The sequence below is a fragment of the Amblyomma maculatum genome, chromosome 9 (genome assembly GCF_055883805.1).
Source record: "Amblyomma maculatum isolate TAMU_Amacu chromosome 9, ASM5588380v1, whole genome shotgun sequence".
In the NCBI taxonomy this organism is placed as follows: domain Eukaryota; kingdom Metazoa; phylum Arthropoda; class Arachnida; order Ixodida; family Ixodidae; genus Amblyomma; species Amblyomma maculatum.
In genome coordinates, this window is record NC_139352.1 from 94,751,740 (window position 1) to 94,777,500 (window position 25,761).

Sequence of the window (25,761 nt, forward strand, 5' to 3'; positions counted from 1 at the left end):
GGCATTGTAAGCCTAGCGTTACAGAAATAACAATGTAAATAATAACTGCGCAAAGTGGCAGTTTCCGTCTTGTCTTTGAAGTAAGGTCTGCCATAGCGAAGGAACCGACAGCATGCCTTTTAAGAAAGCTGATAAAAACCACCCCTTTGTATTCGGTTGAAGGCGGCTCTTACTTAGGTGATGCTGCCATCCTATCACGAATATTGTGTGGCGCGGAATGAGCAACACGATTATATTACCGCGAGTTATAGGTTTACGCTGTTCCTTCGGTAAAGGTCGGTGCAAACGAATAATTCATCCATTGCTTCCTAGGAGGCAATGAATATTAGCCCGCTATGTTTACTAATTAAAATCTGCATGTCATGAAGTACAGCTCATTGCAAACCAGCGAGAACGTTTTGCGGCAAAGGTGACGTTAATATCACTTATGATGGATAAAACTAGGTTCTATAGGTCATATCGAGAATTTTTTTTTTATCCCACAGGCAGGGTTATATTCTAGTTACTGTTGGGAAAACTATCAGGGGCTTAATTTCTGTCGAAATGGCAGGAGCCAGCCAGAAACACATAGTTAATATGGCAGTCTACAAGTGTGATGAAAAACGGGTCCTAGCATCAGTTTATTTCTAAGAAATTGGGCACCAAAAGCAAGTTTCCCATTATCACAATGGATAAGAATTTTCAACCATTTTCCTGCTGTAGTGAAATCTAATGTTTGATGAAATTTCGTCTGGTCGGATTGTAGATTCATAGGTCAGAAGAAAGCGTAACGCCGAAAGGTTATTGTTAATAGATGTTAATGACATTTTGGCTTCCAAACGGAAATCATTGTTCACTGAGCAAAAAAGCCCAAATTTGCTCTAGGCATCCTGCATAAATAGGTAACGGATTGCCATTATTGCAATTTAGGGCTTGTGGGTAGTGTGCGTTATCAGAAAATTAAGATAGTGCATGACAGCCAATTCTTTTCTTTTCCGATAATCACGCCCTGTTTCCTGGCGATCTTGTGTGCCGTTGTTCCCACGTTTTTCGCAAGTGCTTTTGAAACAATTTTCGTGTTTATCACATCAATTTTGTTGTTTTTAAACCGTCTTATGAAATTTATGCTCTCGTCATCGTACCACTAGTCGCAGTATGCGCAGAAAATTTTCTACTACACCAGCAAACATTGTTTTCTTTTGTTGGTGATTTACGGCCATCAACTCATGACTCAGCTTGCACGTATGTAGAGCTGAGCGACATTCACAGTGTAAGTGCGCAGAACACGAGCAATGACTCGCTCACGTCTGGTACGTATGGCATGGCGGCTTGTGCTCAGCACGAGGGACCAACCGGTAGCGATGACGTAACGGCTGCTGTAGAACATATTCCACAAAGTATTTAATGTAGCGACACTCGCCAAGTTCCCGGCGTACTTGGCTAGGTCTGAAGCAAGATTTTCTGGTTCTGAGCGGATATTTCTGGCACGCATAGCAAGAGAGATCACGACAGAACGTGTTGTGACACGCCGCATGAACAGGACTCAAATGTAGTAAAGGCCTGTGTGCGTTTCATTTCAGCAAACCTTGAACAAAACGCGGTCGCCGCGTCAATCAACTTACTTGTCCTTGGAAAAAATACGGCCCACAGACTCCTACTCCGCATTGAATTTTTCCTTTCCTTTCCTGCACACGTTAATTGAGCGAAACGGCAATCGCCTTTTGTTGAAGATTTCCAGACATGCTGTTCATTCGGCGTGTCACAAACGCTTTGTCGTCACCTTCCTCGCTAGTCGGGCCGAAAACATTTGCTCAAAGCTATAGATTGTCCAGCTTATGACCTACGCCAAGTCCACCGGGAGTTCAGCGAGCTACCTGCTGCTCCCTCGTGCCGAGCACGAGCTGCTATCCCATACGTGCCAAGCATGCATAAGTTTTGCTGGTTTTCTGCGCACTAACTGTGTGCATGTCGTTAACACTTCTACGTGCAAGCTCAGGCATTAGCTAGTGGCTGTAAAAAACCAACCCAAGAAAAAAATGTTTCCTGGTGTAATCTATAAAATATCCGGCGGAGACTACTATTACTTTGGTGAAAGCGTGAATTTCCAAAGTGACAAACGATACGATTGCTCCCAACACACTTACGGAAAACGTTGAAGAAACGACGCACAAGCTCACTTGGAAACAAGCAGCGATTATCGGAAGAGACGCTGTCACGTCGCTAATTGGAGTCTGGTGACCCAGACTACCGAGAACACCCTAAATTGCAATGACAGCAATCTACTGCCTATCTATGCAAGATGCTTAGATCGATTACAGCGACGCACTTAAACTTAATACCTTGGGCTTTTTTGTTCAGTGAACAAGACTTCCCTACGGAAGTTGAAACGTCATGAATATCTCTTCTTAGACATTTTTGTTTAACATTTTACCATTTTTTGGTTGGAGTTATTCCTTCCTCATGTCAGCGAATTTGGACAACCCTGCAGTTAATCAGAAACGAAAGAACGACTGAACTGAACTTAACTGCAGTGGCCACAGGATCGGAGGAGGTCAGTTTACATCCCCATTCCGAAGAAAGGCAGTGCCAAAGATTGTTCCAACTACCGCTAGATCGCGCTTATTTCGCATGCTAGCAAGGTGATGTTGAAACTCCTCCAAGGTAGGCTGCAGCAGTATGTGGATCGGGAGCTTGCGGACGCGCAAGCTGGGTTTCGCAAGAGCAGAGGAACTAGAGACCAAGTTGCCAACCTTCGCTGGATCATGGAAAAAGCAAGAGAGTTCCAGAAACCCATCTACTTCTGCTTTATTGATTACTGCGAAAGCGTTTGACTGCGTAGATCACAGCAGATTGTGGCAAGCTCTCCAAGAGGTGGGAGTTCCAATTCACCTCATCTGTCTCCTCAGGAACCTTTATGAAGGGCAACAGGCCACAGTCAGAACTGGGCATGGTCTTACTGATTGGTTTCCGATTGAGAAAGGGCTGAGGCAAGGCTGCATACTGTCGCCCTGCCTATTTAACCTATATGCAGAGTGCATCATGAGGAAGGTCGGTCTGGACGAGTCTTCAGCTGGAGTGAAGATTGCTGAAAAACGTATCAACAACCTTAGATATGCGGATGATACCACTTTAATGGCAGAAAGTGAAGTGGACCTCAAGAGACTTCTGATGCGCGTACACGAAGAGAGTGAGAAGTTTGGGCTTAAACTGAACATTAAAAAGACTAAGATCATGGCGTCTTGCCCTATCAAGTCCTGGAGCATCAATGGACAAGAAGTGGAAGCTGTGACAGATTTTCTGTTCTTGGGCGCCAAGATTACCTCGGAAGGAGACTGCAGCCATGAAATTAGGAGACGCCTGCTTCTGGGAAAGAGAGCAATGGTTAGCCTTGACCGCCTAGTAAAGAGCAGAGACATTAGTCTGCCAACCAAGATCCGTATAACCCGTGCTATGGTCTTTCCAGTTGTGATGTATGGATGCTAGAGTTGGACTGTGAAGAAGGCTGACCCCGGAGTAATTGACGCGTTTGAATTGTGGTGATGGCGGAGACTCTTCAGAGTTCCTTGGACTGCCAGAAGATTAAATCAGTCGATATTGTCGACCATAAACCCTGACTGCTCATTGGAGGTTCAAATTCTAAAGTTGAAGCTCGGCTACTTTGGTCGTCTAATGAGAAGGGAGGAGTCGCTAGAGAAAGATTTGATGTTTGGAAAGGTTGAGGGTCACCGGAGAAGGGGTAGGTAGCAAACGCGGTGGTTAGATGGCATCCTCGAGGCGCTGCAGATAAAGTTATTGTGAAGATAGAAAAATAGTGAGAGACCGGAAAGCGTGGCGTGATATGGTCCGGGTTACGAAGAGTCGGAGACGACTGACCGATTGAACTCAACTGATTCCTTCTTCAGACATATTTCCTGCCCTGTCAACGAAAAACTCAAGTTCGGCTATTAGTCGAACCACTAACGAATCGATAACAATGTATATCCTAAGATGTTCACATTGTGATTGCCTGCTAGCTAATTCGGCAATTAGTAGGTCTAACTACAACTACATAGAACTCCGGTAGGAAGTGATTCTGCTGTAGTCTGCAGAGACTGTTACGCCGCCCAAAATCAAAATTCGCAAGGGCACGTGTCCTTGTGGTATTGTGCAAGAGAAACACTATGAAACGAATCGATATTCGCTCCTTTAGCGGCAGCTTTATCAATTATTCGCTCCTGCCTTGCTGAAAACGTAATGTCTTTATGACACAAATTTCTGCTGTACTTTTAACACTATGTTCGCTTCAATATTTCGGTATGTTTCCCATTGCAATCAAAAAGGTTGGAGAAGAATATTCTGCAATATGTATCCCCCATTCTTAAAATCGCCCTTAGCTATGGCGGCTGCGACCTGCATTGTGTGACTAGGAAAGGTTTCACAAACGCAATAAATATGCGAATTTCGTTTGTAGCTTGTGGATGTTGATTCGTTATTTTCGTCTATATGAAGTCACATCAATTGCAAATATTCCTAGTTTATTTTCAGTCAGTTCAGGCGTTCAGTCGTGTCCGACTCTTCGTGACGCTATGGACCATGTCACGCCACGCTTTCCGGTCTCTCACTATCTTCTTAACATCACATAGCTTCATCTGCAATGCCTCTAGAATGCCATCTAACCATCGCGTTCGCTGCCTACCCCTTCTCCGGCGACTCTCAACCTTTCCCAACATCAAATCTTTCTCCAGCGACTCCTCTTTTCTCATCAGATGACCAAAGTAGCTGAGCTTTAACTTTAGAATTTGACCCTCCAATGAGCAGTCAGGGTTTATGATCGACAATATCGACTGATTTGATCTTCTGGCAGTCCAAGGAACTCTTAAGAGTCTTCGCCAGCACCACAATTCAAACGCGTCAATTCTTCGGCGGTCAGCCTTTTTCACAGTCCAACTCTCGCATCCATACATCAGAACTGGAAAGACCATAGCACGGGTTATACGGATCTTGGTTGGCAGACTAATGTCTCTGCTCTTTACTAGGCGGTCAGGGCTAGCCATTGCTCTCTTTCCCAGAAGCAGGCGTCTCCTAATTTCATGGCTGCAGTCTCCTTCCGAGGTAATCTTGGCGCCCAAGAACAGAAAATCTGTCACAGCTTCCACTTCTTGTCCATTGATGCTCCAGGACTTGATAGGGCAAGACGCCATGATCTTAGTCTTTTTAATGTTCAGTTTAAGCCCAAACTTCTCACTCTCTTCGTGTACGCGCATCAGAAGTCTCTTGAGGTCCACTTCACTTTCTGCCATTAAAGTGGTATCATCCGCATATCTAAGGTTGTTGATACGTTTTCCAGCAATCTTCACTCCAGCTGAAGACTCGTCCAGACCGGCCTTCCTCATGATGCACTCTGCATATAGGTTAAATAGGCAGGGCGACAGTATGCAGCCTTGCCTCACCCCTTTCTCAATCGGAAACCAATCAGTAAGACCATGCCCAGTTCTGACTGTGGCCTCTTGCCCTTCATAAAGGTTCCTGAGGAGACAGATGAGGTGAATTGGAACTCCCATCTCTTGGAGAGCTTGCCACAATCTGCTGTGATCTACGCAGTCAAACGCTTTCGCATAATCAATAAAGCAGAAGTAAATGGGTTTCTGGAACTCTCTTGCTTTTTCCATGATCCAGCGAAGGTTGACAATTTGGTCTCTAGTTCCTCTGCCCTTGCGAAACCCAGCTTGCACGTCCGGAAGCTCCCGATCCACATACTGCTGCAGCCTACCTTGCAGGATTTTTAACATCACCTTGCTAGCATGCGAAATAAACGCGATCGTGCGGTAGTTGGAACAATCTTTGGCACTGCCTTTCTTTGGAATGGGGATGTAAACTGACCTCCTCCAATCCTGTGGCCACTGCAGGGTTGTCCAAATCTTTTGACATAATGTATGCAGTGTGTTAACAGCGTTGTGGTTGAGGTTTTGAAGCAACTCAGCTGGAATACCACTTTGAAATTTCCAGAAAAGTATTCCCAATACCAGTTTCGTTTGAATTCACTGTTGAATTCTTTTATTAAAACCATGTCTTTCCTTCTCATTCACCGAAAATAAATTCGCTGATTGTTACATTATTGTAAGTAAACCAAAATAGAGCCTCTCGGTCAAGAAACATCAGCACAGAGGAGAAATGGCCAACGAAAAGCGTAGTATTCTATGCGCGATTTAAAACTACGGGGCTGCGAAAAGGCTAGAGACAGTAGTTCAAGGCTGGTGTTCGTTTTACCTCCTGCGGCTCTGTAGCGAGTACTGATAAGCTATATACCATAGGCTACCTCACGTTTTTCTGCTAAAGACGTGCAGTCGTCAAAGCCAGGATTCGAATCCGGGGATTTATACTTAGACGTTGCAGGATGTGGAGCCATTAAGCTATTGCGGCGGATGCAGAATAAAAATTGGTTTACAGAATGCCGTTACAGTTAGCCATTAATCCAGAATTCTCGTCACTATAACATGCGCATTGAGACAGCAGTGATACAGGGGGCGTGCACTAAGCTACCGATGTGCAGTTTAGTTTCAGCAGTCGCAATGGCACTGCAGGGGAAAGTATACGCTCCATCTATCCATGAGCTGAATTCCTGTCTGAATAAAACAAAACCATTTGCACAGATAATGCTACTCTCTGCCGCTTCCACAACAGGTGCGGTTGGATTGCAATGTGCGCCGACGAGTAGACAAAAACACGCCGTAAAGAGCACCTGTTTTCATGTATCAGTAAAAGGAAAAGTTTTGATGTTTCTCATGTGCGGGTTGGAGCCACACTTTTAAAGGCTTATTTGTTGGTACTTCAAGTCGAGAGCACGTGTCTCTCATTTTTTTTATACTCGAAATGGGACCAGACTTAACTCAGTAATCACAGCCACACAGACCTTTTTGTACATTGTTTCAGGTTGTAGCAGGTGGGTGCCGCGCTTTATCGCAAAAGGTCACCGCGTGTAAAACGAATGCGGCTGTCAGCCGCGGTGCCTGTGTTGCTCGACTACCTGCAGTCGAGCGAGCCAAGTTCTTGTATATAAGCACAATCCGGGATGATGGGCACTACTTCAGTACCATACTAGTTTATTTGCCTGTCGCCTACTGTTGCCACACCTTGGTGACATAATCGGATAGAAAACGCTACAGATACACCCGTCCATGCCATTTGTCGCACTTCATACAAAAAAAAAGGCTACACAAATGGCTAAAAACTAGACCCAAGGAATGGAATAAAGAGAAGTGTAGGTGTGCGACTGACATAAGGAAATCCAGAATATATATAGAAAAGTGGAGTTGGAGATATTTCAGGTGAAATGAAAAGAAATAGAGAAAGCTTTATATTTGAGCGACCAAAGATTGCAAAATTCTTCAACGTTTATGGCCTTTATATCCTCAAGACCACAACGCTAGATCCGGCTTGCTTCATGAGTTAACGCCAGGGATCATCGGTGATTTTTTCATACTAGCATATGCGCCAAGCCGTATTCGTTTTCTGCAGCATGACAATGTCTGGCTTAGCGAAAACTGCTAATCTGTGCTTCACGTTAAGGGCAATTTAAAACCGCACCAAGGGTTACTTTGCCCAAAAATTGCTGTTCTTCAAGCTCGAATGTTGTAGCAATCGCAGCAAGAAATATATTTCATTTCCCGTCCGAATGTGCTAAGATGTTGAAGTCCGTCTGTGTATTGCATTTGCATTTCAATGAAAGAAAATGCTACGAAGCGCGCACGTGCACAAACGATTTACGTTTGATGTACTACATATATGTCACAAAGAATGGGCATTCTGTTAGGTATTTGCGTGTTTATTTCAGATATTATCTGACAGGAATAAACAAAATATATTATTTTTCTACAGTTGCCAGCGATTTCTACTTGGCGATGAAGTTGTCAAACCCTACGCAAAGGGACCACAGCATTCGTAACACTCGCATCTGTTTCGAACGTGTACACTATTTTAATGCTTTGAAGTTACCACGAAATGTAAAACACAAGTCCTTTCATGTGTTATCAATTATTTTCAGAATTTTTTGCTTATTGCAAATGGCGCTGCAGTCATTTAGAAAAACTCTTGAACCAATGCATGGAAAAAAGTTGCATACTTAATATAGCCAGTGTTATTCACTGTATTATTAGTAACCTCAAATGTTGGGTTATGATGTTTAAGTACGCTAAATTGGTTCGAAACAAAAACTTCAATAAGGAAACTTCCCACCCAATGTTTTATATAATGGTCGAAAGCAGGACAAAAGGTAAGAAACTCATTTAGCCGAGAACAGGATTATAAAGGATTCGCGATGAATTAGCGCGGAAAAAGTATGTGGACGTTATATGGAGCTCCGTAGAGCATATTTCTCCTAATAAATGTGTAATGTAATGGAAGTCCTTGTACAGGGCGCCGCACCGTGAACAGTCAAGGGAAAGTTCGGCGATCAGTTGTAGAGCACAGCACAGGCTCACAGAACAGGTCAGCACGGGCGCGAACGTCGGAGCGAGCGTTGTCGTCGCTGTCCTTCCTGACCTTCAGGTGTTGAACATGGTTGTCGTCCTCTTTCTTCAGCATCAGACGCTGAACATTTCAGAGCGGAATAATTATCTTACAACTTCCCCCGGGCGAAAAGGCGCCACCCTGGCGGCTTACGGCGATATGCCGTTGGCAGGATTGTAATAAGGTTTCAGGCGGTTATTATGTATTATTTCACGGTTGCGGCGACGGTGGTCAGTGGATGGTGTAAAGGGGGGACATGAGGTAGTTGACGGAGGTCGTTTGCTTGACAATACGACAGACACCCTGGTACTCGCTTAAAAGTTTTTGTGAAAGGGCCGGAACTGGATGAAGGTACCCATAGCCAGACCAAATAGTCTGTACGGTAAACATGGAAGAACTGCAGATTGATCTCGACTGGTTTTTTGTTGCTGCTACTGGGCGTGAGAAGTGAAGGACTGGGAAAGCTGGCGGCACTCCTCAGCATAAGTTGCAGCTTGTGAAACAGTCGTGAATTCGGAAGAATCCGGTCGGTATGAGAGAATTGTGTCCATGGTACAAGAGGCCTCTCGGCCATACAGGAGGAAGTATGGCGAGAGACTGGTAGTTGCTTGAGTGGCAGGGTTATTAGCGAAGGTGAGGAATGGAGGAACGCGGTCCCAGTTGGAGTGGTCGGAAGCAATATACATTGCCAGCATGTCACCCATGGTGCGGTTGAAACGCTCGCTCGACCATTCCATTTGTTTGCGGATGGTACGCAGAGGTGGCGCGGTGAACGATTTTGCACTCTCTATGGACAGCTTCGACAGCTTCAGAAAGGAAGGCGGGACCTCTGTCACTAAGCAATTCTTTGGGAGCCCCGTGGCAACGAATGATATGATGGAGGATGAAGCAGATGGCAAAGGTGCCGTTTCGGCGTAGCCTGTGAGATGATCAATTGCAACAATGAGTTAGCGATTGCCTGTTGATGGGCTGGGAAGAGGGCCGTACAGGTCAATTCCAACGCGCTCAAATGGCTGAGCTGGACAGGTTGACAGCTGCAGAGGAGCGGCGGGCTGGCGAGGTGGGTTTTTTCGGCGCTGACACTCTGGGCAGGAGTGGACGAACCTGCACACATAACGATACATCGCACGCCAGTAGTACCGCTGTCGCAGGCGAATGAAGGTTTTCAATAAGCCGGCATGACTACACTGGAAATCGTCGCAGTAGTGGGAGCAAAGCACAGAGGGCAGATGGCTCGGAATGACAAGCAGCCACTTTCGACCATCCGGAAGGTAATTTCTACGAGCTGGGCTCTGATGGCGAAATGGTGAGACTGGCGACGGAGAGTGCGGCAAGGAGGTCGTGACGAGCGACCAGATAAAAGATCCAGGATTGAAGCAATCCATGCGTTGCTCGGATGTCATATCGATTGGCATGTCGGTGGGCATGGGATATAGGACGGATACAGCAGGAGTGGCTTCAGATGGCAAGGGAGAACGTGAGGGGGCATCAGCATCAGCATGTTTACGGCTACAGTGATAGACGACGTTAATGTCGTATTCTTGGAGCCTCAGAGCCCAACGGGCCAGTTGACTGGAAGGATCTTTCAAAGAAGACAGCCATCAGAGGGAGTGACGATCGGGGACGACATCAAAAGAACGGCCATACAAGTATGGGCGAAATTTGGCTATTGCCCAGAGGATAGCCAGACAGTCTTTCTCCGTGGCGGAATAGTTTTCTTCAGCTTTTGTCAAGGTCCGGCTGGCGTAAGCGACAACGTATTCACCAAAGCCAGACTTCCGCTGAGCGAGGACAGCGCCGAGGCGGACGCCGCTGGCATCAGTGTGCATTTCTGTGAGAGAAGGGTCGAAATGACGCAGGATTCGCGGAGTCGTCAGAAGGTGGCGGAGTGTCATGAAGGCTGCATCACGGTGTGGAGAACAGGCTGAAAGATTGTGGCTGGACAGAATCTTGCTCAGAGGGTCTTAAAAAGCGCGAATAGCGCGAATAGCACTGCGAAATATGTGCACCAAATATTTATTCGGAGCATGATAGCAGCCAGTTCTGTTCGAAACATTTGTCTTATTTTAAATTTGTTGTGTAGTACTGCGTTTACAATTTTTAAACGGGTGTCTTTGCTCATGCAGACTTGACACCGACTTCGGAAACGACGAGACGGTGTGGGCTCACGCCATTGCCACGCTTCCCTTTCACCTGGTACGGGACGGCATGGACCAGATGGTCGCTCAGAGATTCCTGGCGGCGAGGAATATGAGTAGCGCACGCAGGCGAGTGTTCACTTAGTTAAGGTGCCATGCTTTCCCTACCACTTCACCACTTTCAAAGCGCATTACCTCCTATTTTTTTCAGCCAAAACGACTGCCTTGTCTAGGTGTAATGAGGATAGGGAGCTTCACTACCCATAGGAATATCCATTCAATCACACTGACTCAAATGAACGTTGAAGTGAACGCTTTTAATGGCAAATGTGGTAGACACAGATATTATTTTTTGGTGTAATTTAAATTTACCAGTAGCCATATATACCTTTGTACCAGCACAACACAAAGCTGATGTTGTTTGGCTGTGCTCAGTAGCAATTATAGAACTGTTTGACATATTCACGAAAGTAAAATTATCTAAAGAACTGTATTTTAAAACAGAGATTGCTGTAGAAGAATGCAGCTGAAGAAAAAATACAACAAAACTTCTTCGCTAATTTGAAAAAAAAAAACACGTAAACCCTTCTTTATTAAACATTTGGCAGCAGATTAGTTTATATGGGCTGAAAAAAATGAGCTGCAATGTTAGAAAGTAATTGTAAGTTAACGTATTAGCTACGTCAGTTCGCAAAGACAAATATTAAATTTATTGTTCGTTAAAGAAAGGAAGGTAAATCAGGCTACTCTTCAAAGTGTATTCGCGAATGGCGCATGGAAACTTTACCTGCGTCAGTGTGTGTAGCTGCAGACGCAGAACTATTTGTTATTATTATGACGTTTCTCTCCTGAACCGTGTATAACATCTGCGATAGTTACGCCTCTCTTTTTTGCCTTGCTTTCTGCATCTCGAATATTTCATGTTACTACAATTCTAGCGCTAAAAACAAATCGTGATCTTTCAGTGTAACTTCTTTGCAAAAACACTTGCTCCCTTTAATACCTTACTCTGCTTCGGGCTAGTTAGGCTGAGTAACTCTTTCATTTACGCGCTGCAATGCACAATTCATTTTAAAAGTGGCTTCAGAAAATTCGAACGCATGTCAAATATATGTGCAACGGGCAGAACTAAACCCACTGTCCTGCAGTCAGTGCTGTGTTATTTGCAGGAGTAAGCATAGAATATGAGAACATTGCTTTTTGCATTTTGTCGTGCTCAATCCGAGCTAATGATTCTCTTCGGCCGTATGATATATAGGCAATTTTCTCTTGCCAACTTTTTTTGCAAATTATTTGTCATTATAGCAGCACAATTAAATATTTTTAATATCGTGCCTTATGAAAACAGTTGGGGACACTAGGGGCTGCTTCCTTTATGCAGGGTTGTGTGGACTGGAGCTGCAATGCTGATGTTTTTCATTTCGACGATATCATTGACGGCACTGGCTCTAACCTACTGGTATCGCGACTGTGACCCTATGCTAGCTGGCACCATCACACGCCTTGATCAGGTGAGTTTACGTGAACGTCCTGCATGAATTTCGAGGGAGCTCGGGAAAAAGCAGTTAAAAAAATGGCAAAACGTTTCCTGACATTGACTGCGGATTTCACAATCAATCAAATATTCAATCAATCAATCACTCCAACGATCAGTGTGCTGTGCTTAATGTGTGCGCCTCGAATCTTGAGGCAGTGCAACCGCCAATGCATAAAGTGCGCTTTAGTTGCATTGTGGGGTGATCAGACGCCCAAGAAGGACCAAGAGTAGCCGATAATACGCGCGCTCTGCTGTCTCTTTTATTTAAAATTCAGTCATTCTATTCATGAACTGATAAAGCACCGGTAACAATATATATGGCGCTAGTACAGCAAGTTCTCGATATTACCCTCAAGTACAGTCCTAAAACGTTATACGCACAAGTAAAGAATAAAGTGTTCACGAAGGCTCCGAAAACAGCGCAGTCTATGGTGGCTCCAGAGTAGACCGGTAGGAAACACCACTGAGCAAAGGTAGAGGGAAAACTCCAGTTCGCGAGTTGAGCCAAAGTTTGGACAAGTGAACTTGTCTTCTTTTGGGGACTCGATCATCACTGGCAGGGGTTTAAATGCGCTTTTGCTTCGGGAGAAGAAAAACTAGGGAGGCGGAGGGAGGAGGGGGGGGGGGGGGGGGCAGAAGAAAGTAGGTCAAGGAGTGGAAAAAATGTCTCTTCAGTATGTATTTCTCAGCCTCGAACCCCTTATCCAGTGGCCTGAAAAATAAATTAAAAAGCGGCAGCATGCAGACGGAAAACCTACAATGCTAGGGGATGACGAGTCAGCTCCTAAAGAAAGGTAGATGCTGACACACCTATCTTTTAAGGGGACAGGCATTTTAAAAGGTTCTAATAAAGAATACATCTGCAGGGGAACCGTTGTCAAAAGCTTTCGGCAAGGAGGGGAGAAGGATAAAGAAACAATAATAACAGGTCAAGACAACCACACTTGCCACGTCCGAAACAAAAAGGGTTCAAGGGCCAACCAAAGTAGAAAATTATAAGAAGGAAACATGTTTTGACGAACACTTGGAGTTTATGCTACGGCGGAGGGTGATAAAGTGTACCCGTGCTGTGAATAAACTGCACAACTAACTCTATATGGGATTGTTTTACCGACTAGTTAGGGCGCAGAGGGAATATATTGAAGGGATTCTAGCGTTCTTTCCGAGATATTTGTTCCTGCTGATTCCAATTTTCTTCATTTATGGATTAGATATGCGTCAATATGTTTTCTCTACCCGGCGTGTCTGATGTACTGTTTATGACAGAAGGAACATTTGAGAAGTTAGACAACATTTGAAGGTGTGCAATTAAAGCCAGGTTTTATGTTATAATAGAAACCGCTTGCAGTGAGTTTAACTGTGGTGTCTTTTTGTATATCATTGCACGTATTACATCTGGGCGGAGAGCTAGGATGTGGTCATGTTGGATGCTTGTTGTCGAGATTAGAGTGTACTATAATATCTGTGAGGTTGTGCTCCGTTTCTATTTTACGCTTGGTCCTTCCGGGATTATTTTCTACAGACGGTAATTACACGTTAGCAAGGAGTGGCATTTCCGCAGAATATCGTTTATGTATGTGCTGGAGGCTCTGAATAGGTTAGATGCTTTCGGTACATTATTTGTGTTTTCGGCGAGGAATTCCTTATTACGCATTTTCGTCAAGAATTCAGTCATATCGCGGTGAAATCCATGTTTGTTGGGCAGAAGGTTAGGCCTTTTCTTAGAATCTTTTTGTCACTGTTACTTAAATATTTAGAAATATCAGTGACTTTGCTATCTTCTACGTCCTATCTCGTACGTGAAACACGTCGCTGTTGAGAAGCATTAGGGTGTATGTCTGATCTCCTAGGTGCGTGATTATCTAGCGGCACCTTATCGGTCATGAATTTACGCTGTTATTTAACGAGGAGTTTTTCTGCTTTCTTTATCACGAATTTACTTAATGCTCGATACTAGTCCGCGGTTAATGTTTTTTTATCCAATTGGTCGGTAAGTTCATCTTCTTGCTCCTGACAGCAATATTTTAAAATGGCTATCAACGCTATTGTCGCATCATCTATAATATTTTTTCCAACGAATGAATAGCTCACGTCGGAGCGTGCGAGAGCGGACTTTACATTAATCATAAGTCCTTTCAGTATCATTGCTTTGTTTAACAATAATACCATACCAGTAACAAGTTGCTCTTATCGATCGCAATGCTACACTTGTCAACAACTGAGTGTGCTCTGTGTACAGCTATGGCCCTTCGCATATCAGTGTCGTGCCTGGTTGATAATAATTTGCCTTTACCTTCGGGGCATGCACCGTATTGCGTCTAAATTTGTAGTAACAAGGAAGGGACGACTATTTTGATGGGAGATTTCTGTTCTAGCTATTACTCATTTTCTTTTGTTCCGTGTAAACTTCAAGATAGTCGTTACGTGTTCTGGGCCGGCTGACTAGGGCTGGTGTTGTGATGTAGTCCACATCGGTGTCCGCCTCGCAGCTGGAGTCTTTCCTAGAATGTGTGGGTGTCTGTGTGAATGTACTGCGGTTTGTCTGCGAGTCTGTGGATGCGTGTTTTTCCGCCGGTCTGGACGAGTCTTCAGCTGGAGTGAAGATTGCTGGAAAACGTATCAACAACCTTAGATATGCGGATGATACCACTTTAATGGCAGAAAGTGAAGCGGAACTCAAGAGACTTCTGATGCGCGTACAAGAAGAGAGTGAGAAGTTTGGGCTTAAACTGAACATTAAAAAGACAAAGATCATGGCGTCTTGCCCTATCAAGTCCTGGAGCATCAAGGGACAAGAAGTGGAAGCTGTGACAGATTTTCTCTTCTTGGGCTCCAAGATTACCTCGGAAGGAGACTGCAGCCATGAAATTAGGAGACGCCTGCTTCTGGGAAAGAGAGCAATGGTTAGCCTTGACCGCCTAGTAAAGAGCAGAGACATTGGTCTGCCAACCAAGATCCGTATAACTCGTGCTATGGTCTTTCCAGTTGTGATGTATGGATGCGAGAGTTGGACTCTGAAAAAAGCTGACCGCCGAAGAATTGATGCATTTGAATTGTGGTGCTGGCGAAGACTCTTGAGAGTTCCTTGGACTGCCAGAAGATCAAATCAGTCAATATTGTCGACCATAAACCCTGACTGCTCATTGGAGGGTCAACTTCTAAAGTTAAAGCTCAGCTACTTTGGTCATCTGATGAGAAGAGAGGAGTCGCTGGAGAAAGATTTGATGTTGGGAAAGGTTGAGGGTCGCCGGAGAAGGGGTAGGCAGCGAACGCGATGGTTAGATGGCATCCTCGAGGCACTGCAGATGAAGTTATGTGATGTTAGGAAGATAGTGAGAGACCGGAAAGCGTGGCGTGACATGGTCAATAGGGTCACGAAGAGTCGGACAAGACTGAACGACTGACCTGACCTAGTTCCACGACCTCCGTTTGTGTGAACTGCCACGGGTCCTGACAATTGGAGGTTATTGGCGTTCTGGAATGTTGTTAGTTTCGTTATGTGGTCAGTTGTTCCGGCTAGCCAGAAAGGTGCCAGTGATAGGCTCACATGGCTGCGTTCATTAAGATAAGTTCCACATTCTATACTTGATCATGTTTGCCATTAGGCGCACACCTCGAAAGATGAGGTGTAGTCCATCTCTGGACGGGTGTGACAGGACTATGTTGGATATCTGCGTAATGCGTGACTTCGAAGTGTTCATGGCTGAGTTCCATGTCAAGCAAGAAGTGGTTAACTTCCAATACGTTCTGTGCGTGTGCCACTAGGGTTCGCGACTGCGCAATTGGTGCTTGTGAGCATTTGGTGTTTTTGAGCCTAGGTAGGTTGGTTGTCACTGTGAGTCTCGCGTCTGGTCTAGTGGCATGAACATCGTATATGAGTGTTTGCAAGGCTCGAATCGTCTGTTCTCCGGTGCTATGTTTCAAGTGACTAGAACCGCCGTGAACGCTGAAGTGGGTGATGTACCGTGGTGCTGCGGCTATGGAGTTTACTTATGGCATCATTCTCGGCACCACTTTAAAATCTGATGTAATTTACGTGTTCTCCAGAAGGGAAGTGATTGTGAATTTTTGTACTAGTGTTACCGATAAGCGCTACATGTGCCAGTGAAAAAAGAGGAGGCTTACCTTGTTCCGTCATTATTCGTTGTTGAGGATCTAGGCTAGAACGAGGGAAAAAATGCTGCATGGTATGAAAGAGCACTGAACAAGGGTAGATGGAGAGCATCAGTTCGCATGTCAAACGAACGTTTGGACGTGTGGAGTTGTCTTCGTCCAGCCAGCACGAACTTCAATGGCAGGGGTTTAAATACACGCTTTTCTTCCGAGGACGAAAAGCTAGGCAGGGGGAGAGACGAGGGCCAGGGAGAGGCAAGTAGGTCAAGGAGTGAAAAATATGTTTCTTCGGCATGTATTTCCCTGCTTGGAGCCGGTGATTCTGCGCCCTGGAAAAGAAATTAAAACAAGGCAGCAGCAAGAAAAACTAAAATGCGGGATGGATGATGACTCAGCGACTAAAGCCAGTTTGAGGCTGACGCCCCTTTCTTGAAAGGGGACCGGCATTCTAAAGGGTCCTAATAAGGAATACATCTGCAGGGGAACATTTCTCAAAAGCTTTCCGCAAAGAGGGGAGAAAGACCGAGCAACAATAGTAACAGGTAAAGTGAACCACACTTGCCACACAATAGTAACAGGTAAAGTGAACCACACTTGCCACGTCCTGAGAAAAAAAAAAAGTCAAGGGCCGACCAGAGTAGGAGATGATAAGGAAATATGCTTTGAAGAACAGGTGCAGTTTTGCTCCAGCGGAGGATGATAGAGTGTACACATGCTGTGACTGAACTGCACAATTAACTCTAAATTAGATTGTTTTTCTGTCTAGTTATGACGCGGGGGGAATATATTGAAGGGCTTCTAGTGTTCCTTTCGAGATATTTGTTCCTGCTGGTTTCAATGGTCTTTATTTTTAAATTAGATATGCCTCGCTACATTTTCTGTTCCGCGAATATTTAAAGCCTGACTTGAGAAGATAATTTATTTCTTCGAACCTATTCTGTTTCTGAATGAAATGCTGAGAAATTGCTTTCGGAAGGCGTTTGCCTGTGCCTTCCCTGTGGCCATTAGGCCTAAGGTTCAGTTTATGCTCTATACTGCCGGTGTTCAAAAGGGTTATCAAGCCATTGAAGTGGACTACCACATTGGTAGAAATAGGGCTGCATTACTAACGACTTTCTACCAAATAGGTTTTTGACGACCGGTGAAGCGACACTTTAGGATCTCCAAGTAGAGTAATCTTGAATCCCATCAATAATATCCACAGATCGATGGTGTGGGTATTAGTATTAAAATTTTGTTCTGCTTTGTTGCAGCAAAAAAAAAAAAAAAACCAACGCACGATCCATTATGTTCCATTATGTTTTTGGGACTCTAATCTAGGATTCACACTCACGCCAAATATCCAAAACATTTAAATGAGAACTGTTCCTTATGCCCATTCCTAGGGCCCGCAGCAGACTGAAGCTGTTGAGCGTTGCAATTCTTGTGATTTGGTCATAATTATGTGCCCACCACACTAGACGAGCACTGATGAGATCATTTTACCTTTATTCTTGATTTTGAATTTTCTGAGCGTGCAATTACTCGACGCGGACATGACTATGTATAGTACTTGGTACTGACGATTGCGGTGCGTGGTGATGACGCACTCCTCGTGGATGTGGTTAAACATTGCTGATGCGGTGCAAAACAATGAAGTGCGAGTTGTTTCCGCTGCAGTCTTGCGATGATGCACGGGAAGCACTCTTAAGGGGTGTCTTAATGCTGTCATTGTGCACAAGTTAATGTACTTCACGAGGAAAATTATCCTGTCTAAATATTGTGAAATCAAAATGTCCGTATCAGCCTAATTTGCGCAGTTAAGAGGTCAGTTTTCGGAGAGGTACTCTGCTGGTGACATGTACTGAGCAGTCTGCGGCAGACACAAAACTTTGTCAATAACTAAATCCAGTTAGACTTCAAACGCGTTCTACTTCTCTCGCTGGTCAATATTGTGGGCACGATGAGCGGCGAAAAGAACTATTTTCTTCAGATTCATGTTTCTAACTTTCAGGTGGTTCCCCTATACGTCGGTAAAAATCTCGGGAACGTCAATGGACTTCAGGGATTGTTTCTTGCTGGCCTTGTAGGTGCTTCCGTAAGGTACAACTCATAAAGCCACATAAAATCTTGTAGGCATACACGATGAAAGGTTATACGCGAACTTTTGGTTTTCCAGCACAGTTTCGTCCATCATAAACTCACATGCGGCCACGTTCTACGTCGACATCGTAGCACCACATTTCGAGCTGAACAGACGGCAAACCACCATAATGACGCACTTTCTTGGTGAGTAGCGAGTAAGCGCAACTGCCATCCGCGAGTTGTTGTGATGGTCCTCTAAACAATTCACGTCTTCAAATTTGTCCATGAAATCCTTTCTCCAAGCACTGAAATATGTCTATCCGAAGTGAAACTTGCTTTAATATTTTCATGCAGTATTGTGTGCAGAAGCGTGTTTCTGTAAAACTTGTTATAAAAAGAGATTTTTACTTTAGTTACTACATTGTCTTTAATTCCCTATATTGCGAACATTTGTTCGTAATCTCGCATATATAGCAAATATTTAGTGGTAGGAAAAACTATTCCCAATATAAATTTTCCACCTAATGCGCGCTTTGCAGGTAAGGGCATCTTAGTTCTCATATCTAGTTCAGCACGAATGCCCTGATAGTAGATATAGGAAGGCTCATTCATAATAGCAATAGTAATAACAAATGCGAAGATATTTTCGCAAGAGTATTGGAATTTAGATGAAAAACTTTCGATGGGTTTGTGTTCAAGCATGCATGTATTGTATTTATAGCCCCTGGCTATTGCAGATGAAGGTAAGAAATATTGGAGAAACTTCAACCGTTTATTTTTCTGTAACTGTATTGAACTAGTGCCTCTTAAATGACTAGTGCCTCTTAAATGCAGAATAAAATGTTTTGGATGAATATTTTACAATATTGTTTACAAAAAATGAAATAAAATAGCGCAACGAACGGGACGAAACATGAAGAAAGGGAGACAAAGACACAGGCGCTGACTAACAACTGAAACTTTATTCCGAAGCAGGACACATATATAAGGTACGAAGAGAGGGGGTGTGGCCAAATGCGATCCTGCACAATCACCGAAACAGTGTAGTCATGCCCAAGAGTAAAATACGATAAAAAGGTGAAAAGCCGAAAAGACTAAAAGCGATAAAAACCACGGTGTAGGAGGCCGGGACGGAAAGTAAAATCGGTAAACCAGATATATACATAGCCAAAAAGGCAAGTAAAAGCATTAAAATATAACGATAAAAAACAAAAACACGGGACTAAAATCGTGGCACAAGGTGATTAACAAAAGTAGCGGAGAGGGGCATTCAAGAAAAAAGTTAAACATTTACCCTGCCTCTGAGAAATTCCAATTCTTTTTGCGACAAGCACAGGGAGCGTGCACTCACACATTGCTCATTTGCGCTGTGGATTTCGAACGCTTCTGCGATTTCCCTGGATATCCTATTCCGTCCTCTAGCAAGATATCCTATCCCGTCCTCTAGCAAGAATTGTGCTTGCTAGAGGACGGAATAGGATATCCAGGGAAATCGCAGAAGCGTTCGAAATCCACAGCGCAAATGAGCAATGTGTGAGTGCACGCTCCCTGTGCTTGTCGCAAAAAGAATTGGAATTTCTCAGAGGCAGGGTAAATGTTTAACTTTTTTCTTGAATGCCCCTCTCCGCTACTTTTGTTAATCACCTTGTGCCACGATTTTAGTCCCGTGTTTTTGTTTTTTATCGTTATATTTTAATGCTTTTACTTGCCTTTTTGGCTATGTATATATCTGGTTTACCGATTTTACTTTCCGTACCGGCCTCCTACCACCGTGGTTTTTATCGCTTTTAGTCTTTTCGGCTTTTCACCTTTTTATCGTATTTTACTCTTGGGCATGACTACACTGTTTCGGTGATTGTGCAGGATCGCATTTGGCCACACCCCCTCTCTTCGTACCTTATATATGTGTCCTGCTTCGGAATAAAGTTTCAGTTGTTAGTCAGCGCCTGTGTCTTTGTCTCCCTTTCTTCGTGTTTCGTCCCGTTCGTTGCGCTGTTTTATTTCATTATGCAGTACCAACTAGCCCGGCATCTTGCACTTCTTTACAAAAAAATACAGCTCTAAGTGAGAGCGCACTTTCACCCATATTACGGACCCGAGCTTATTGTTGGTCATAATCACTTAAATTTAGACTAGGAACTGATCTGCAAAAATCAGTTTTCTTTGCGCCGTGTTTAAGATTGAGAAGCCTTGTCTTCGTCTGTTGTTATTATCAAAATTAGGTGTTTGCATAGTTAGTAATAATGAAGTTTTGAACACATTTTCATCTATTTTTTATACTTCTGCATCCCCCCCCCCCCCCACCTCTTTCTTTAACCACGAAGGACGTTGTGAGCATCACATTGTATTCTTGACCTGCCTGCAGTCTTGAGGGTGCAAGTTTAGGCTAGTCAGAAGTGTGGTCGGAAATATACGCTGATTTTGTGCTCTTAGAAGAGCATTTCCAAGGCATGCGTAGTTCGTAGACATGTGTAACTAACACACGAATGCATAAATTTGAAATATCCGGTTGTCGTTTTTTTCTTCACCTGCGTTTTAAAATAAATGTAGCATTAACGTTCAGATTCACTTAAATATCCATCATCACTAAATTGATGTGTGAATATGTCGACTAGCTTAAAATATGTTTGGACATACGCACAACATCTCTTCCTCCCCAAATCTTGAATCAAGTCTTACTTCCGTTCATTGATTCATCCCTTTTACCAGCCTAGGTACACGCACTGTACAAAACAGACCTCTCCGACATCTCTCCGAATTACCCGGCTCTGTACCAACTGTATCCACTTGATTCCTGCAAACGTCCGAAATGAAAATTCATCCACTGACGTGCTTTTGTCCCCCCTCCCCCCCCCTCCCCCCACACACACGCAGCTACGCTTGACTTCTGTAGCATCGGTTCGCTCATAAAGGAAGAGAAAATGTTTCAAAAGCAACAAATAATTTACTCCTGGAAACAGCAGCTTCAAAAAATCTCTGCTTTTTACTCAGCATGCACGAGAATGCTCTGTAAAGTAGTAATATAGGCTGTACTCGTGTAGTACGATACTCTGGCAACTGCTTTTTCCCCAATTGTCAGACACTGGAGCCTATGTATGCCGAAGTCTAAAACCAAAAGCGAAAAGCAGGCCTCGGATGCACTTTTGTAAGCACTTGAGGTGGCTGTGTTCAGCGGCACAATACTACATAGTTACTAAGCATTTCACTGGACCACTGCTCTGCTGTTAGACACAATGAATCATCATACGGAGGGAAAAATATATGCCCATTTATTAGATATTAATTCAAATGAACTTAGCGATAGACATTACATAAAAAGAAATTTAGTGCCCAGCCTTCACAACACTTCTGAAAAGCGATCCTGAACTGTTTATTGTGATAAGAGCTTCCCCATTCGTCTTAAAGTACGTTTCACGTAATGTAGAAAGAAGGAGGCTATCACGCGCGCATGACAGAAATAATATTTGACAACAGTAATTGTCGACATGCAGCGCTGTTACATTTTCAACTGCTTTGTTCGGTACCATCTGCTGACCAAAGCGGATGTTCTGGTTTCCTATGCGGCTCTACTTTTCGAGCTAGCATAAGGCAACACACGTCGCAACGGTAGCAGTTGTTTGTAGGCGCACTTCGGATCCTTTTACGTAGGCACAATGCTTTGAATGGTGAATTGAGGCAAGTGAATGCGAAGTGATGAAATAAAGATTGGCTTCAACAGCTGACTGAGACACTAGTAAAACGTGCACTCGGCGGCTCCGCACCCTCGTGGCATATCTCCAAAAACTTTTCTCTTTAATATTTCCATCTCCAGAGGTCACCAGCGGTACTCTGATGACTTTTTTTGCCGTCCTGGTACCCTACATGGGATCAGCAACCAGGGTAAGAACCATTGCCTTCCATGCATTTCTATAAAGCGTGTCAACAGGTTCATGTTTCCTTCCCATTCAATTATCTGGCATTACATCATCTGTATTGGTTGCATAGCTGCCCAGTAGGATTTGGTAACCAATATTAGCTCCCGGCAAAAAAAAAAAAAACACGTATGGCTGTCTAGGTTAATGCCTATCATACTTTTATTCAGTTCAGGGCCGTATTTTGGACAATGAGCACTCATGGCTGTATACTGACTCTTTGTGAATTGAGCCTGAATTTTACGAGCGTGGATAAGATTTGCCTTGAGCGGCGCGGTGTAGAAGGTGTATTTAGCGCTTGTCCACTTTGTGGTTTGGTAATCGAGGGGCTTCTCTTCAGCAGGCGTACGCTGCTCTGATAGGGTCTGTTCAACCCAGCCTTTTTATTCACCAGTGAACAAACCAGCCGGAAGAAGGTTATGAACGGAGCGACAGTTCAAACTGAAACTTAGCTGTAATCGGCTTCAAACCGCAAAATGTTATATTCTTTACAAGGAACACAGCGCATAAGTGAACGTATTCAGAACAGTCACAACGTGAGGTGTAAACACGATATTCTTTATAGTTTTGCAGTCAAACTATTATTTTGCGTTGCATTGAGTTACGCGAAAACATTATATGCGCAGTCACATGGTGGAGGCGACCATGACACCAATATCATTTTGCTGCTACTGCCAATTGCAAACATTTTCAGCATACAAAACAGGCCTCTTCATTAGCCTGCCTATTGCAGTGTGTAGATGGCTGGCAGGTAGGGGGCCAGGTGAAAATTGGTCGCCCGGACCTCGTGCCATGGACGCTGCCGCCATTGCCGTTTCTGCTAATTGGGGCCACTTTTTTCGCAGCCCACACTACATGTATTTGGATAGTATGTACAAAGTTTGCTCACAGTCAAAATTCATAAGATATTCATATCATTACATAAGCGCAGTGTTAGGCGATATATTGAGGAGCATCGTTCCCGGCGCAGGTGATATCAAATTTTGCTCAAATGACCTAGAAACCCAACAGATTGGACAGACATCATAAGTCACATGAATACTGCATTCAATTACCTACAAATACTGCACTTGTAGAAACCAGAAAAAGCCTGAAATTTGTGGTCCGGTTTCAGTCACGTGGTCAGCACAGTTCCGCACCCAGGTATTTACAGCAGCGAAAATTATTTGTTCGAAAATTTCGTAGTTGACCTCGCTGGACTGACTCATAAAACGTGTGGGTTAGGAATGGAGCATAAGCTTTATAGAGCAGCGTCGATGACGGCTCCCCCTCCCCTCTTATTTATGTGTAAGCATTGTATGGCGATATGTAGGCGAGTATCGCATGGGCGTGATCTTGTCGGAGTTGTAAAAGAGGAAATAGTTTCTATGTCAAACAGAGCATCAAGGAAAGGTTCGCAACTAGCAAATAAAGTGATCCAGGTAGAACGAGAGGGAGAAGATTGTTTACACGGTATGAAAGAGCACTGAACAAGGGTAAATGAGTATGCCTCAGTTCGCAGGTCGAGCCAACGTTTCGACAAGTGGACTTGTCTTCGTCTGGGCAAAGCGATCATCACTGGCAGGAGTTTAAATACGCTTTTGCTTCCGAAGAAGAAAAGCTGGGGAGAGAAAAGTGGGTGAGGAGAAAGTAGATGTGAAGGAGTGGGGAGGGGAGGATGGGTGAGAAGAAAGTAGGTCATGGAGTGGACAAAAAAAATAATAAAATCTTCAGTATGTATTTCTCAGCCTGGAACCAGGGATCCTGTGGCCTGCAAAAGTAGTAAAAGTGGCAGTACCAGGAAAACCTACAATGGCGCCTGATGATTAGTCACCACTTAAGCGGGTTTGGTGCAGATACATCTTACAAAAGGACAGGCTTTGCAAAGGGCCCTGCTAAGGCATATATCTAAGGGGGATAATTCTTAAAAGGTGAGGGGAGAGGGGCGGAAGTACAAAGTCACAGGATAATAAACGGCCACTGAACTACAAGTGACATGAAAAAAAAAATCAAGAAAATATATCTTGAGTATGTATTTCTCATCTTGGAACCCAATATCGATTAGTTTAAAATATATTTGCACATATGCAGGACATCTCTTGATCCCCAAATCTTGAAGTAAAAGCGACAGTACCAGTGTTTCCTGGTACTGCTGCTATTACTTCTTTTGCTGGGTACAGAATCCCTGGTTCCACATGAAAGAGAGGGGCGTATGACCAGTGGTCTATCTTACAGTCGTGAACGTGTGGTCATCACGAGAGCTTTTTGAATGTTCGCAATTATAAATTTCTGGCTGGTGGCTTATGACATTGTGGTGGCTGTAAGGTTCACCACGCATCCACAAAGATCGTCCGCTTCCTATAGATGCGGTGAGATATAACCTGCTGCCCTCTCTAGTCAAGTATTCATAATGTGCCATTTCGTCTATTCAGTGTAAGGGTATATTGTCACATTGCCGAAACGTGTAAAGGCCGCAGAGTCGGTAACGCAGAGAGCCGATTTCGGCGTATTCGAGGGACATCCGGTCCGCGCATAAGACGGTAACTTAGTCTTTTTTCTGCTCCTCGTCATTGTCCTCTACACACTGACACCAATGTCATACGTGATTATGCGTAATGCGCCAGATTTGTTCCACTTGTTTGCCATAATTGTTAATGAGAGCGCAGACTCATCAGCTGACCTTTTACTTAGGAAAATGAAAAAAGTCAAGGAATGCGCTGTGTGTGTGTATGCAGCAGTCACGCTAACACGGGGTCGTGGCCACTTCCGCGTTAGGCTTTTGCCCAGCGTAAGCGTAACCCCTGTCTTCGATGATAGCTGAGGACTTCTGCGTATAGATGGGGTAGTTGGTAGTGCTCATGATTGCACTGGTTTGCTCAACTATACGCGACACTTTGCGTACACAGGCTTGGCTAGGCATTGACATGCCTATTTAAAAGTGCAGACTGTTGTCCGGGAGTCCAGACAAGCTTGCTTATGGCATTGGGCCATCATGGTGGTGAGTATCATCATAGGAGAGTGAGCTGGCTGTGACTGGAGCGTCGTAGGACTGCTCGAGACCCAGAAAGAATTATTGTCTATCCAAGTACTACGCTGTAAATACGGGACGGAAAAGAAGATGACAGGCAGCCCATCCTTGTATTCTTGTCTATGTTTGTACGGCGTGGTTTTTGCTATACTATCCCCTACAGACTCGACTGACAGGGGGCATTCTTAAAGCTATTGCATGCGTTTTTTGCCTGTGATGACAGCTAGAGCGATGGTAGCTTCATCATTTGTCGTTCTCGTAGGGCCAGTAACGAGCGGCCAGCATTCTGAAATCATATGTTGACAGTCGGCTGTCATATGGTGCTCCGAGTACATTGCACCGTCCTGCATGTGACAGTGATCATTAGTGCCACTCATGCACTGCAGAACACGCACTTTGGGAACATGGAATATGGCCCACAAGGCATGCTGCATTCTAACGTCAGCTCCTACTTGGACGCTGGACGCAGTCTTGGATGGCCTACGGCGGATTGATGCGCCATTGATTTATTTTGCTAATGAGGTGCTC

General features: G+C 44.2%; 1 protein-coding gene across 1 annotated transcript in view; it reads left to right on the forward strand.

The window, feature by feature from the left end:
* LOC146179763 (putative sodium-dependent multivitamin transporter) overlaps window positions 1-25,761 on the forward strand; it is a 74,500-nt gene that overhangs the window by 16,815 nt on the left and 31,924 nt on the right. The window contains exons 6-10 of the mRNA XM_084580272.1: window positions 10,590-10,730; window positions 11,983-12,112; window positions 18,245-18,333; window positions 18,410-18,519; window positions 22,127-22,194. Of these exons, the coding sequence (XP_084436398.1) occupies window positions 10,590-10,730; window positions 11,983-12,112; window positions 18,245-18,333; window positions 18,410-18,519; window positions 22,127-22,194 (538 nt within the window). The remainder of the gene's footprint in view (window positions 1-10,589; window positions 10,731-11,982; window positions 12,113-18,244; window positions 18,334-18,409; window positions 18,520-22,126; window positions 22,195-25,761) is intronic.